The sequence below is a fragment of the Bos javanicus genome, chromosome 11 (assembly GCF_032452875.1).
Source record: "Bos javanicus breed banteng chromosome 11, ARS-OSU_banteng_1.0, whole genome shotgun sequence".
Lineage (NCBI taxonomy): Eukaryota > Metazoa > Chordata > Mammalia > Artiodactyla > Bovidae > Bos > Bos javanicus.
Window position 1 is genome coordinate 61,699,065 of NC_083878.1, and position 15,182 is coordinate 61,714,246.

General features: G+C 36.7%; 1 protein-coding gene across 5 annotated transcripts in view; it reads right to left on the bottom strand.

Annotated features, from left to right (window-relative positions):
* Positions 1–15,182, bottom strand: part of WDPCP (WD repeat containing planar cell polarity effector) — a 297,960-nt gene that overhangs the window by 97,792 nt on the left and 184,986 nt on the right. For 2 of the 5 annotated variants that reach the window (XM_061432769.1, XM_061432770.1), the window contains exons 11-12: positions 8,023–8,211; positions 4,789–4,912 (exon numbers count right to left, since the gene is read on the bottom strand). In XM_061432769.1, the coding sequence (XP_061288753.1) occupies positions 4,789–4,912; positions 8,023–8,211 (313 nt within the window). Of the gene's footprint in view, positions 1–4,317; positions 4,612–4,788; positions 4,913–8,001; positions 8,212–15,182 lie in introns of those variants that run through there. The other 3 variants (XM_061432771.1, XM_061432773.1, XM_061432772.1) reach the window with 3 other exon arrangements.

Below are 15,182 nucleotides of genomic sequence, written 5' to 3' on the forward strand. Positions count from 1 at the left end.
TTATTGTGTTTCTGGTTTTCATCTTTTTGTATGGTTTTCCTCGCTTCATGATGAACCCTCCTCCAATTCTTGCCTTCTTTGGGATTCAATTATTTTTTCCCTTATCCAATATTTTCTTTCTATTTGTATGAAAATTATACAGTCTATTCTGTTCTTTTAGTGAGCACCCCAGAAATTTTACCATGTATCTTTTACTTATAAAATCTGGTATTATAAGTATCTCTACCTTCACTTTAAAAGTCAGGAAGCTTAGAATGCTTTAATTTTTTCACTTCTCTGATTTATATGTTATCATATCCAGGATTTTATCTTAATTTTAATCACTTGAATTAGACATCAGTGTTTATGTTTTACATGATCACTTTTTGTTTAGGCTCCCACAGGTTTAACCATTCCTTCCTGCATCTCATGCCTTCCTTATTTTTAGATCTCTCAAGGAAGATGCTGCCCTTCAAGGGTCCTAAATTGATGTGGGAATCCCTGATCCAATTTCCCATTCTGCTTGAGCCCTAGGCTTTGTCTCCAATCCTCTGAGTACACCACCTTTATAAACCAAGCACCTCACTGCCAGGTGCCAGCAAATGCCCTCAAAACAAACTGTGACTTTGCCTACTCTTATGGAATCAAACATCCTTGTCATTTCAACCTATGAGTTGTTTCCCTAAGTTTCCTGCCAGCTCAACCATGCTTCAAACAAATATTTTAAATATATTATCTATTAAATAGGTGGTCTGACTAGTAAGTTTTTCTCTGTAGATCATTCTTATTCTCTAAATATTCTTAGGTAACTGTTTTAGTATTTATGCTCTTTGAATTGACTTCATAGAAAAATTGTTTTATTTACTGAGTGTGCTTTATTAGTAAAAAGTAAATTTTATAAAGCCATTTAAAAATCAAACTGGTTAACAGTTTCTTTTTGCCTAACATACATACTTTTCATAAGCCAAGAGTCATTTCTAAGAGATTACTTTCCCCCAAATTCTAAGTATAAATATTGACTCCAAGATAATACACATCATCTTCCAGTATTATACAAATTTTCAAACATCCAGGAAAGTTGACATAATATATAGTAAAATAAGCTTCATATGTGGCACATTCATTTGAAATGCTTTCCCTTTTATTTCATCATTATCTAGGAATTTTCTTATAGTTCCTATTTGTTTATAGTGAAAAGCTCTTACTTGCTAATACTTCCTTATTCAGCGGTTCTGGAAGAGTATTCAATTTTATGGAAGCAGAGAAATGAACAATCACCTTTCGAACTTAATTTAGGCAAACTTACATCTTCCTTCTATGATATTGTGATTTATAGTAATATGAAATATATATTAGATCTTTGTCCTGTTTGTGACAAAGGAGCTTCCTGAAACTTCCTAAGTGATACAGAGCCAAAAAAGATGAAAAGAAAGTCTTTTGTTACTCATAACAATCCCCTTTCAACCATACCTGAGTTTAGATTGATGAGTTGACTTTCTAAAAGCCTCTACAGATAGGGGCTGAAGTGAGGGAAATCAACCACATGATTAGCAGAACTTTATTTAGCCTCACTCCTGAACTTCTGGGGAAAAGGGAAGAAAGGGGAGCTAGAGGTTGAATTAATCACCAGTAGCCAATTATTTCACCAATCATGCCTATGTAATGCAGCCTCCATAAATACTCAAAAGGAGGAGATTCAGAGAGCTTCTGGACTGAAAGTGTGGAGGAGCAGGGAAGGTGGTACACTTGGAGGGCATGGAGGCTTTGAGTCCTTTCCCACATTATTTGCCCTATGCATCTCTCTCTCTGGCTTTTATTTGTATCCTTTAAAATATTGCCAATAGTAAGCAAGGTCTATTTTCCTGGGTTCTATGAGCTACTCTAATATACTATTGAACATGTGGAGGGGATGGTAGGAACGTACGATTTGTAGACAAGTCAGACAGAAATTGCAGGTAACTTGGGAATCTATTACTTGTGCATGGCATATGAAGTAGGGATAATCTTACAAGACTGAGCTCTTAATAATGTGGGATCTGAGTTAACTCTGGTTAGTATCAGAATTGAACTGAACTGTAGAGCTGGTGTCAGAGAATTGGTAGGTGTGGAGGAAAAACCCCACATATTTGGTGTCAGAGTATTTGGAGTGTGAGAGTAAAGGATAACACACTGAATTTTTTTAAGTCACATTCTATAGGTCAGTTCTTCCAGCTTAATGGTTTTGTGAATTGAGCTGTACAATCTCTTTTAAAATTTTATTGTAACAATCACCTTATTTAGCTACCATATCAAGATTGTACTTCTACTGATTTCTGTCTTTAATGTTAGGAGCAATTATTTACACTGATAAGGAGCACTTCTTTAATGAACACTGACCACTTTGAACACATAAAAAAAGTTGTCAGTAAAGGACATGAGAAGTAAGTTTCAAAATTTAGATTCATTTGGATTTGAAGGAAGGTTGTCAAAATACGTTTCATATTTGCTCAAGACAAAAAAGGTCAAGAAACAAAAAGCTGTCTCTGGACTTCTACTACTATCAAGATAAAAACAAAACTGTAAACCAAAACATTTGTTTTAAAAGCCCACACAGTATATGTGTATATCAGCACAAACTCATACTATGACCTCACTATATACTTTTTGATATTAAAATCAATGTAGTATTTTATTCTTTTTTTAATCTGGACTTAAGCAATCTGAGTCCTCAGCTTAACCAGCGAGTGATCTTAGATATATCCCTACTCTGCATGGTGCTCCGTTTCTTCATCTTTACTTTATGATGATCTTCACTGTTAGTACTTATTCCATTATCTAATAACTTTTTTTAAGAGTATTAAAATACTGGCTAGCAAAGTCCAGAAAAAAGTGAAAAAGTGATGCGATTCTAGTGCTTCACAAATACAAAATCGTACTTGGCCTTTTCCTCTTCACTTACGCAGGAGAGCTTCTTGTTGGCAGAGTAAACAAAAGGATGGTTCTAACCTAAGCTATCTCATTCAATTTCTTCTAATGTTTCTTTTTTCTAATGCCATGTATAGCCTACTGTCAAAAGAACTACCAAACATTCCTTATAACTGAAACAATGGAAAGCATACAAAAAAGGAAACATGAAAAACCTAGTATATTCCTAAGAGACAATGTTCAATTTCAGATGTAATCACACAGATAAGCTACAGTCTAATAATAATGATAGTAATAGTCACCTCATCAAAATACATCCAAATAATAATTAGAATACTATGTCTGAGAAAAATCAATGAGAAAATTGCACATTAGTAGAACGTGTGAATATTAGTAGGATATGAGTATTCTAAAGCCAGCAGCATTATAAAATGTGATACTTATGCACAACCAAATCACTACATAAAATCAGACAGGCCGGAGACAGTGAGGCCACCAAGAATCTGCCACCAGAATGTCAGCTTCATTAATGTTAATCTTTTTATGCTCTTCAGGCAAGAGGTGAATTAATTAATTTTCCCCAGAAACAAGGAAAGTAGAATAATAGAGCAAAGAATAAAGCCCTAAGTCCAAATAAATGTGATGGCAGTTTCAGTATCTTTGTCATGAAGATGTATATGTTTAGAGATATAACACTGCTTCATTTAGGGTGAAGGATCTCTTGGAATATACCAAAGTCATTCAGATAAAAAGGCAACATTCAATTGTAGGTCATAACATACACAATATATTAACATCTCTAGCTTCTAAAAAGACTGTTTTCCAAAGGTTTCACTGTTCAGTAGAGATCAAAGTGCCACTTTATAAATAGTTTACTCATTTGTCAATTGATAAACTCAGAAATTTCCTGAGTTAAAAAGAACTGTAACAGTTAGAGTACACTAGAAGTAAAATTGAAACCCAGTTCGACTGGATGTAGCAACTGAAAATTCTATTACTTTCTATTATAAAATATATCATATAATAAAGTATACAAAATGTATACTTTCAGCTAAAAGATAAATACTTTTTAATGGACCTTAATATATACTGCATTCACTTTAAGAAAAGGAATATTACTAATACCTTGGAGGCTCCCATGGGCTTATTCTCTCATATTTCTCTTAACCCACTCCACAATATCCTAAATTTTATTCTAAACACTTCCCTGTTTTTACTACTAGCATTGATATATTTAGGTGTATCTCTAAAGTAACTGGCTAGTTATTTATCTCCATCCATCCATTCATCTTCCACCCATTTTTTTCATTTTATATATAAAGAATATGCTCTATATTCTTCTCCTTCAACTTCTACAGCATCTGTCTCAGAGTAATTTCTTGACACTACCTAATTTTTCATATAATCCTTAAGACTAAAGGAATTAAAGGAATTTAAAGGGGAGAAAATGAGACACAGTGAAGCTAGCAACTTGCTACATTATATAGGAAAACAATGGACAAATCTCTCTATAGTAATTCTGAAAGTAAAGCAAACCAGCAGACTGTCTTATAACTTTATAGCACATTTATTTTAGCTGCAATTAAACATTTCTCTGTTCTTAACAGTACAATTAATATTTTTAAAATAACTTTACAAAGCTGGTAATTTTTGCTTTCATATTAAAGGGACAATTTTACTCAAGTGTACTGATGATGTAAAAGACCTCAATGATACTCCAGTATAGTCCTGAATAGGAAAACAAATACAAATTAAAGAAAGCATATCAAGAGCTGATTTGTTTTTCTCTTAAGGGACAGACTATTAGAAAAGAGATAGACATATTATGGAATATTCTAATTAAAGAAGATGGTTCCTTAAATAGGTAATTAGTCTGACACTAATTAATCTGAAGTTATCATTTACCTGAGCAAGTGGTGGAAGAATCTCCTTGCATATTTGCTGATTTGGTCTCTGTATTCTAATATAGTCGTATCCAGGAGTGGTCTTGTTGGAGCATAGAAGGTTCCAAGGCTTGCCTCAAGCTGTGCTGTGGAATTCAAACATAGCAGCACTAAAACAAGTGAAACTCCTTCAATTACAACAGAATACTCATGTTTGCAGTCAGTCAGGTTTTGCAAACTTGGATGAAATGTGAGCCTGTTGCAGGAAAAGATGAAATTAAAATATGACAGCTGGTACAAAAACAAACCTGTGTATAAACTTTCACTTGAAGCAAAGCTGACAATGACTCTGAGCAACAAAAAGCTGTCACAACTGAAGAAATCCATAATGAATCAACCTCTCACCACAAATGGGTAATTAAAACAGTGACTCATCAGAGTAACACAATTCGAAACTAGTATTTCCAGTAAAATCAACTCACAGTGTGCACAACATTTACTCTCTTTAGCTGAAAGGAGGAAACTAGTCTTACTACATTAGGCTTTGGAGTCAGTATTAGAAATATCTTTAAAAATAATGCAAATAAAAATAGACATTGGAGTAATAATATTTCTTTATTACAACTTAAAGATCAAAAATCCCCCTCCCTTTCCTAAATACTGTCCAAAACAACACAACATTCTTGGTTTTGTCCAAGGGTGAAAGTTAACATCCCTGGGAGGGATCCCATGCTAATCTACTCTGGTCAACTGACTTCCTGATAGGAAAGAAGGACTGGAGAGCAGGTTTGATAAGCCAAAGGGCTAGCGATTAGGAGAAAAGGGCACTTTTTGTCTAATTTACACTTTTGCCAAGACATGCCAGTGGGGTTGTGTTACCCCCAAGAAATCACTGGGAAATATATAATTACCATAATGGTGAGCGTTGTATGAGAATACAGCTCACAGTAGGATTCCACTGATTTTTTTTGCACTACTAGCACTAGGTTGAATAAACATCCTTATTTAGCAGAACTCTTTTAGGTATATTTGGGTTTGAAAGTATTAAATACCTCATCAGAGCAATTGCTATGGACTTTGCTAAGCTGCTGGTAATTTCTTTTTTTAATCTCAGATCTAGACAATAAAGTAAGATGAACTTTGGGGGTATTTTCTTTGAAAGCAGCAGTCAATTTAGATTAAAATTGAATACAGCAATGCCATTGTGAAAACAAGCCAGATTCTCTTGCCATTGCTTGTTTTCTTGACAGCATGTTTCGTACATCTGAAATGTTTGAGCCTACATGGAATACTTGTAGCTCCCAGCACAGTTACAGATTCATTAGATAGCCCAGCTTGATGTTTAAGGCAGAAATGAAGATCTTGAAGATAACCACAGCTCCAGCTACAAATAAAAGAGCTCACTGGGCTCCATTAATAAAAGGAAACAAATTACCATGTCAAATTTGTTAGATTCAGATAGAATAAATCTCAACAGAGAAGAATTGTGAATGTTTTAGAAAAGTGTTTTGCAATTACTTGGGGGAAAATGCATACATCTACTTAAAATGTACATATTCTGATAACCTAGCATCATGAAAGCATTTTATTTTAATAGCCTAGTGTATCATACAAATTTTTTATTTCCGTATCCACCCAATATGGTTCCTTGATAATATCCTTTATTAAGGCAGGAACCTGATAATACCCATTTGTGAATTCCCTAATAATCTTACTTACTACACAGGAATCTTACAACATAAATTCACTAAGGTGCTAACAATTTCATGGTGTTCTGAGTAAGAGTCAATATATTGTTGTCTTCATATTTCCTCAACTGTAAATTTATGATCTCTTACATGGGTTATGCTTACCACAACAGGCTTTCTTTAGGCACCCTGCTATCTACCTAATCTTGAGAGTATACCAATACTAACAAATAATTACTTGAGATAACTCTGCAGGTGAAAATATTACAGTAATCTTAGAGCCCCCAAATTCTGAAGTTATACTCTTCTTTTTAACTAACATCCACTGAGTACCTACTGTGGGTCAAGCATATGCTAGGCATTTTCTCATTGCAGACGCACTGGAATCTCCATAGATGTGTTGGACTACCTCCAAAAAGCACATTCAATTAACATTAAATAAATATTGTGGGCCTCCTATGAGTTGAGGCCAAGTCTCACGATGCAGACTTCTTGAAAGAACATGTTCTTACTGATTATTCTTCTCTAAAATTACTAAAAAGAAGGTTAGGTACAGAATACTATCTACCATGTTTACTTTGAAATGTAATAAAATGGAATAAGAAAATCTATAAATATGGAAAGAAGGCAGTGAGGGAAAAAGCTCTCCAATAAAGGCTTTTTGACATATTTCCTGTTTTCTTTACGTTGTAAATCACCTCTAGAAACATCTTCACTGGCCATGGTTTCCCACTATTAATGTCAATGCTAATCACAAACATTTGAAATAAAGATACAAATTCAAGAATGTTTAGATGCATTTTACATTAAGTAAATAAATTACTCATAATAAAAATAATATATACTGCAAAATAGAAAAACTGATTTCATTATTCCACATGGCACTTTTTTTCCCCCCTTTTTTCGGGGGGGTGGGTTACAGTGCCTCATCTCTCTCTGAAAATAAACATCTGAGATCCTATGGACAAAATCACTTATTTACAGAAGGTTAGGAAATCCAGGCAGCCACAAGGTAGAGGGGGATTAGAAGTCTAAGTTAAAACGAAAACAAGAAGAACAACCTAAGCTGTAATTCTCTCTGTCACACACACACACACACACACACACACACACACACACACACACACAATCAGTGGTAAAGTCTATTGTCTGGACAAAGAACTTGGGATGTGAGAAATACTACTGTTTAAAGTGAAGGAGAAATAAGGATTTTTGTTTAGGACCCTTTGTCTTCCAAACCCTAGAAAGTACATGAAATTCCTCATCAAAGTTTAAAATCTGAGCATATTCTACACATGAACTTAGTCTGAAATGTGCAATGACTTCATTGTGAGTTCCAATACAGGTATATACAGAAAAGTTATTATGTTGACAAATACTATACAGTAAGTTACCATATAGGAGTAATTATTTGATACCTGATTTTGTCAGTTTAATAGGGCATGAATATTTTTGTCTTTTTAGTTCCAGTAATACAACTCCAAAGCATCCTCAAAAAATAACCAACTCAATAAAACATATTTCATGTATATACAAAACTCACTTACGAAATATATTTTAAATCTGACCTTCTCTCTCTGGCGTGAGCTTTTGTCTAAGAAGATGGTTTACAATGGCACACATGCTGATAAAGCACTCATGGCCCAGAGTGTCCCAGTTCATACCACTCAGGATGTTTACTGCCTCATAGATCTCGTCACAGTGAATATACTGGGAGATGATGTCTACCTGACCCAGGTGTCCTTGTGTGAAGATGCCTGTCACAAAAAATACATAAGATCAAGTGAGTCATTTAAAAATAAAAATAACATTTAACTTTTCTAGAAAGGAAAAAAAAAACAGTGATCTTTTCTTGCATAAAGAGCTTGAAACGTGGGGTTTGGGGGAGGCCAATAGTCATATATGGCACTGTGGTCCAATCTTCAAGTATCACCTACCAACTCCATCTTGCTTATGCTTACCATTCACCACATAGTAAAACTTTTTACTCTACATAATCAACTGTTTAGACTAAAAATGAATAAATGTGAGAACTTTTAGGTAAATCACAATAGCTAACTGAATTTTCCATATGTCATTTAGGCCTCTATTGTATTTATGTGTGTGTGTGTGTTTAGCTGTGGGGGGTCTTCACTGAGAAATGCAGTCTTTTCGTTGCAGTGCACAGGCTTCTCTAGTGATGGGGCACATGCTCCAGAGCATGTGGATTCAGCAGCTGTGGCACAAGCACATTGCTTCTTTAGTAGCGGCATATGGGTTCAGTTGCCTCATGGGATCTTAGTTCCCTGATCAAGAATCAAACCCACGTCTCCTGCATTGGAGGGCAAATTCTTAACTACTGGACCACCAGGGAAGTCCCTGTGGTATATACGTAAAGACAGAATTTTGATGTAACACAATTCTTATTGACCAGATTAAGTTGCATCTGATCTTCAGCCACATGTACTTGGCGGGGAAAAGTACAAATATTTATGACATAGAATAACACATACCAATTTATTTTAAATTGGCATTTAAAGATTATCATCTTTGATTACTAATGCATATTCAGTTCAGTTCAGTCACTCAGTTGTATCTGACTCTTTGCAATCCCATGGGCTGCAGCATGACAGGCTTCCCTGTCCATCACCAATTCCTGGAGTTTGCTCAAACTCATGTCCATTGAGTCGGTGATGCCATCCAACCATCACATCCTCTATTGTCCCCTTATCCTCCTGCCTTCAATCTTCCCTAGCATCAGGGTCTTTTCCAAGGAGTCAGTTCTTCGCATCAGGTGGCCAAGGTATTGGAGTTTCAACTTCAGCATCAGTCCTTCCAATGAATATTCTGGACTGATCTCCTTTAGGAAGGACTGGTTGGATCTCCTTGCAGTCCAAGGGACTCTCAAGACTCTTCTCCAACACCACATTTCAAAAGCATCAATTCTTCAGCATGTAGCTCTCTTTATAGTCCAATTCTCACATCCATACATGACTTAGGAAGAACCATAGCTTTGACTAGACAGACCTTTGCTGGCAGAGCAATGTCTCTGTTTTTTAATCTAGGTTGGTCATAGCTTTCCTTCCAAGGAGCAAGCATCTTTTAATTTTGTGGCTCCAGTCACCATCTGTAGTGATTTTGGAGCCCCCCAAAATAAAGTCTCTCACTGTTTCCATTGTTTCCTCATCTATTTGCCATGAAGTGATGGGACGTGAAGCCATGAGCTTCGTTTTCTGAATGCTGAGTTTTAAGCCAACTTTTTCACTCTCCTCTTTCACTTTCATCAGAAGGCTCCTTAGTTCTTCACATTCTGCCATAAGGGTGGTGTTGTCTGTGTATCTGAGGTTATTGATATTTCTCCCAGGAATCAATTGCAGCTTGTGCTTCAACCAGTGTGGCATTTCTCATGATGTACTCTGCACAAAAGTTAAATAAGCAGGGTGACAATATACAGTCTTGACATTATCCTTTCCCTATTTGAAACCAGTCTGTTGTTCCATGTCTACTACTGTTGCTTCTTGACTTGCATACAGATTTCTCAGGAGGCAGGTCAGCTGGTCTGGTATTCCCATCTCTTTCAAAATTTTCCATAGTTTGTTGTGATCCACACAGTCAAAGGATTTGGCATAGTCAATATAGCAGAAGTAGATGTTTTCCCGGAACTCTCTTGCTTTTTAGATGATCCAGTGGATGTTTGCAATTTGATCCCTGATTCCTCTGCCTTTTCTATAACCAGCTTGAACATCTGGAAGTTGACAGTTCACATACTGTTGAAGCCTGGCTTGGAGAATTTTGAGCATTACTTTGCTAGTGTGTGAGATGAGTGCAAATTGTGCAGTAGTTTGAATATTCTTTAGCATTGCTTTTTTTGGGGATTAGAATGAAAACTGACCTTTTCCAGTCCCGATGCCACTGCTGAGTTTTCCAAATTTATTGGCATATTGAGTGCAGCACTTTAACAGCATCACCTTTTAGGATTTGAAATAGCTCAGCTGGAATTCCATCCCCTCCACTAGCTTTGTTAGTAGTGATGCTTCCTAAGGCCCACTTTACTTCACATTCTAGGATTCTGGCTCTAGGTGAGTGATTACACCATCATGGTTATCTGGGTCATGAAGATCCCTTTTGCATAGTTCTTCTGCATATTCTGGCCACCTCTTCTTCTTAATCTTCTGTTTCTGTTAGGTCCCTACCATTTCTGTCCTTTATTGAGCCCATCTTTGCATGAAATGGTCCCTCGGTATATCTAATCTTCTTGAAATGATCTCTAGTCTTTCCCATTCTATTGTTTTCCTCTATTTCTTTGCACTGATCACTGAGGAAGGCTTTCTAATCTCTCCTTGCTATTCTTTGGAACTCTGCATTCAAATGGGTATATCCTTTTCTCCTTTCCTTTAGCTTCTCTTCTTTTCATAGCTATTAGTAAGGCCCCCTCAGACAACCATTTTGCCTTTTTGCATTTCTTTTTCTTGGGATAGTCTTGATCACTGCCTCCTGTACAATGTCACAAACCTCCGTCCATATTTCTTCAGGCACTCTATCAGACCTAATCCCTCGAATCTGTTTGTCACTTCCACTGTATAATCATAAGGGATTTGATTTGGGTCACACCTGAGGGGTCCAGTGATTTTCCCTACTTTCTTCAATTTCAGTCTGAATTTGGCAATAAGGAGTTCATGATCTGAGCCACAGTCAGCTCCCAGTCTTATTTTTGCTGATGGTATAGAGCTTCGCCATCTTTGGCTGCAACGAATATAATCAATCTGATTAAAGTACTGACCATCTGGTGATGTCCACGTGTAGTCTTCTCTTATATTGTAAGAGGGTGTTTGCTATGACCAGTACCTTCCCTTGGCAAAACTCTATTAGCCTTTGCCCTACTTCATTTTGTACTCTGAGGCCAAAATTGCGTGTTACTCCAGGTATCTCTTGACTTCCTACTTTTGCATTCTAGTCCCCTATAATGAAAAGGACATATTTTTTGGGTGTTAGTTCTAGAAGGTCTTGTAGGTCTTCACAGATGCATTCGACTTCAGCTTCTTCAGCATTACTGGTTGGGGCATAAACTTGGATTACTGTGATACTGAATGGTTTGCCTTGGAAATGAACAGAGACCATTCTGTCATTTTTGAGATTATTATAAAGAAATGATTATTAGTAAAGAAATAATTAGAATTAATCTTGTTATTGATCCTCTTGCATAACTAAAGAAAATGCACTTCTAAGCTAACAGAAATACGAACATCAAACAAAGCGGGGGGTCGTGGGGGGAGGCATTCTGTTCGAATTTTATCTTATCTTTTAAATATGGAAGACCTCTTGTGAAACAAATTCTGTGTAATTAAATGACAATAAGCACTAGCACCTTTTAAGTTTTTTTTTTAAGCTTTAAAAAAATATTTGTTTGTAAAATCTTTTTCCTTCTGCAAACGTTTACTGATTTGAGTGAATCTACAAAAACTTCTCAGTACAAATAATCATAAAGTTAAATGAAAAAATGTATGTGAAGTTATTTGGAATCTGTAAAGTATATAATATACTACTATAACTCTTCATTACTGTCATCATCATCATCACTTACCTGAAATAGTTACAGGTTTCAGAATTTATAAAAATGTATTAGCTCATGAGAAAGATCCTGAAAGTATTGATTTTAACTTCAAATCATATAAAAGTGAGACCTTGTACTATACCAGCAGGACTCAACTTGATAAGGAATCTGGGGAATTACCCTGACTATTCTGGAGGGAGGAAATGGCAACCCACTCCAGTATTCTTGCCTGGAGGATCTCATGGACATAGTAGCCTGGAGGGCTACAATCCACAGGGTCACAAAGAGTAAGGCACAACTGAAGCGACTTACACCAGCACCCCCACTGTACTAAGCAATAAAACTTTACTATTCTTCTTGTGTTGGTAGAATCAACAAATGCTACTGTCCAAAAGCCTTCATGCTGCTGCTGCTGCTAAGTCACGTCAGTCATGTCTGACTCTGTGCAACCCCATAGACAGCAGCCCACCAGGCTCCCATCCCTGGGATTCTCCAGGCAAGAATACTGGAGTGGGTTGCCATTTTCTTCTGCAGTGCATGAAAATGAAAAGTGAAAGTGAAGTCACTCAGTGGTGTCTGACTCTTCGTGACCCCATGGACTGTAGCCCACCAGGCTCCTCCGTCCATGGGATTTCCTAGGCAAGAGTACTGGAGTGGGTTACCACTGCCTTCTCCGAAAGTCCTCATGATCCTACAGTAAAGTGCTGGAAGTCTTCATAAATCAGGGTGGTTCCTTTGCAGTAGATATTAATGTTTAAGAATTTTGAAGACAACCAAAAATATGCTGAAATCTATTGAGTTTGTCTATATCCTAATACTTCTAACATGAGCAATAACTGACATATTGAGAGGAAAAGCTAACATATAGTCATAAATGTTTATGATCAATTTATTAAATCAAATTGTTTAAAAGGTGATAAAGAGAAAAACTTAAAAAGCAGCCAATGAACACAAAAGCTGGTTCTTTGGAACAATGTATAAAATTGAACAACTTCTGCCTAAATTGAGGAAAAGAGAAGATATACTTCTCAGTATCAAGAATAATCACTACAGGTCCCACAGACATTAAAAAATAGTAAGTGAATAATATGACTAACTTTATAGATATAAATATAATTTAAATGAAATGTATTCCTTGAAAGACACAAATTATCAAATCTCATTTAAAAAGAAATAAGAATAGATAACCTGAATGATCCTATATTATTTAAATTTGGATGTGAAGTTTAAAAACCTTTAAACATACACACACAAAAAACCAGATGACTTCATTGGTGAACTGTCTCAAACAGTAAGAGAAGAAATAATATCACCTTTACATAACTCAAAATATAAGACGAGGGAATGATTCCTATTGCATTTAATGATATCAGCATTACATTGAGACCAAAACTGACAAACATCACAGGAGAAGAAAAAGAAAACTAAAGGTCAGTACCTCCCATAAACAAATACAAAAATCCTTAACAGAATATTAACAAATTAAGCAACATATTAAAAACACAATATATCATGAACAAGAGATTTATCCCACAAATACAAGGTCACTGAAACATCTGAAAACTAATCAGTTCACTATATGACCAGAAAAATCACACAATCATTTTAATACAGAAAAAAGAAGCACTTGAAAAAAACTGAACATCCACTCAAGAAAACATAACCCAGTAGACTAGGAATAGAAGGGGACTTCCTCAACCTCCTACCACTGTGTGTGTGTTAGTTGCTCAGTTGTGCCCAACTCTTTGCAACCCTATTGACTGTAGCAGCCAGCTTCTCTGTCCGTGGGATTTCCCAGGCAAGAATGCTAAAGTGGGCTTCCAGTTGAAGATGATGGAGAAGAAGGACATGAGTTCATCTCCTTCTGCAAGAGCACCAAAATTAAAACTATCTTCTGAACAACCATTGACAGGAGAATGCTGGATAAAAGATACCAAAAAAGATATCCAATGCCCAATGACAAAGAAGCTGGAGGAAGATGGTAGGAGGGGCACAATCATGATAAAATCAAATCCCATACCCACCAGGTGAGTGACCCACAAACCGCAGAACAATAATACCAAAGAAGTTTTCCCACTGTTGTGAAGGTTCTGAACCCAACATCAGGCATCCCAGCCTGGGGATCTGACAAAGGGACTGGAAATCCCCAGGGAATCTGACCTTGAAGGCCAGTGGAATTTGATTATTGGACTTCCACAGGACTGGGGGAAAGAGACTCCAGTCTTGGAGGGCACAAACGAAATCTTGCATGCACCAAGACCCAGAGGAAAGAAGCAGTGACCCCACAGGAGACTGAATCAAAATTTCCTTGTTAGTGTTGGAGGTTCTCCTGTGGAGGCCTGGGTTGGCAGGAGCTCACCACAGGGATGGGGCACTGGCAGCAGCAAGTTGAGAAGGTCCCCCATGGTATAAGCCCTCTTGGAGGTTAACCCTACCATACAGCCTGTAGACCCTAGGACTGGGTCATCTCTGGCCAAACGGCTATCAGGGAGGGAGCACAACCCCACCCATCAGCAGATAATTGAATTAGCTTTATTGAGCAAGGCCCTGTCCACCAGAGCAAAACCTCATTTTTCCCACCACCAGTCCCTCCTATCAGGAAGCTGACACAAGCCTCTTAGCCTCCTCCATCAGAGGGCAGACAGAAGAAGCAAGAAGAACCACAGTCCCATGGTGGCTAGAAGAAAAAATATATTACAGAAAGTTTATCAGGATGAAAAAGCAGAAAGCTATGTTCCAGATAAAGAGACAAGGTAAAATATCAGAAAAAAACTAAATGGAGATAGGCAACCTTCCAGAAACAAAATTCAAAATAATGTTAGTGAAGATGATCCAGAATACTGAGAAAACAAGAGAAGATCCCAAAAATGTTTACCAAAACCTACAAAAATTAAAGAACAGACAGATGAATAACACACAAGAAGAAATCAACAACAGAATAACTGAGGCAGAAGAAGGGATAAATGACCTGAAGAACAGAGTGGTGGAAATCACTGCCATAGAACAGAATATAGAAAAAAAGAATAAAAAGAAATGAAGACAGTCTAAAAGACCTCAGGGACAACATTAAACACATCAACATTCACATTATAGGGGTCCCAGAAGGAGGAGAGAGAGAGAGAGAAGGAACCTGAGAAAATATTTGAAGAGATAATAGTTGAAAACTTCCCTAACATGGGAAAGGAAATAGTCAACCAA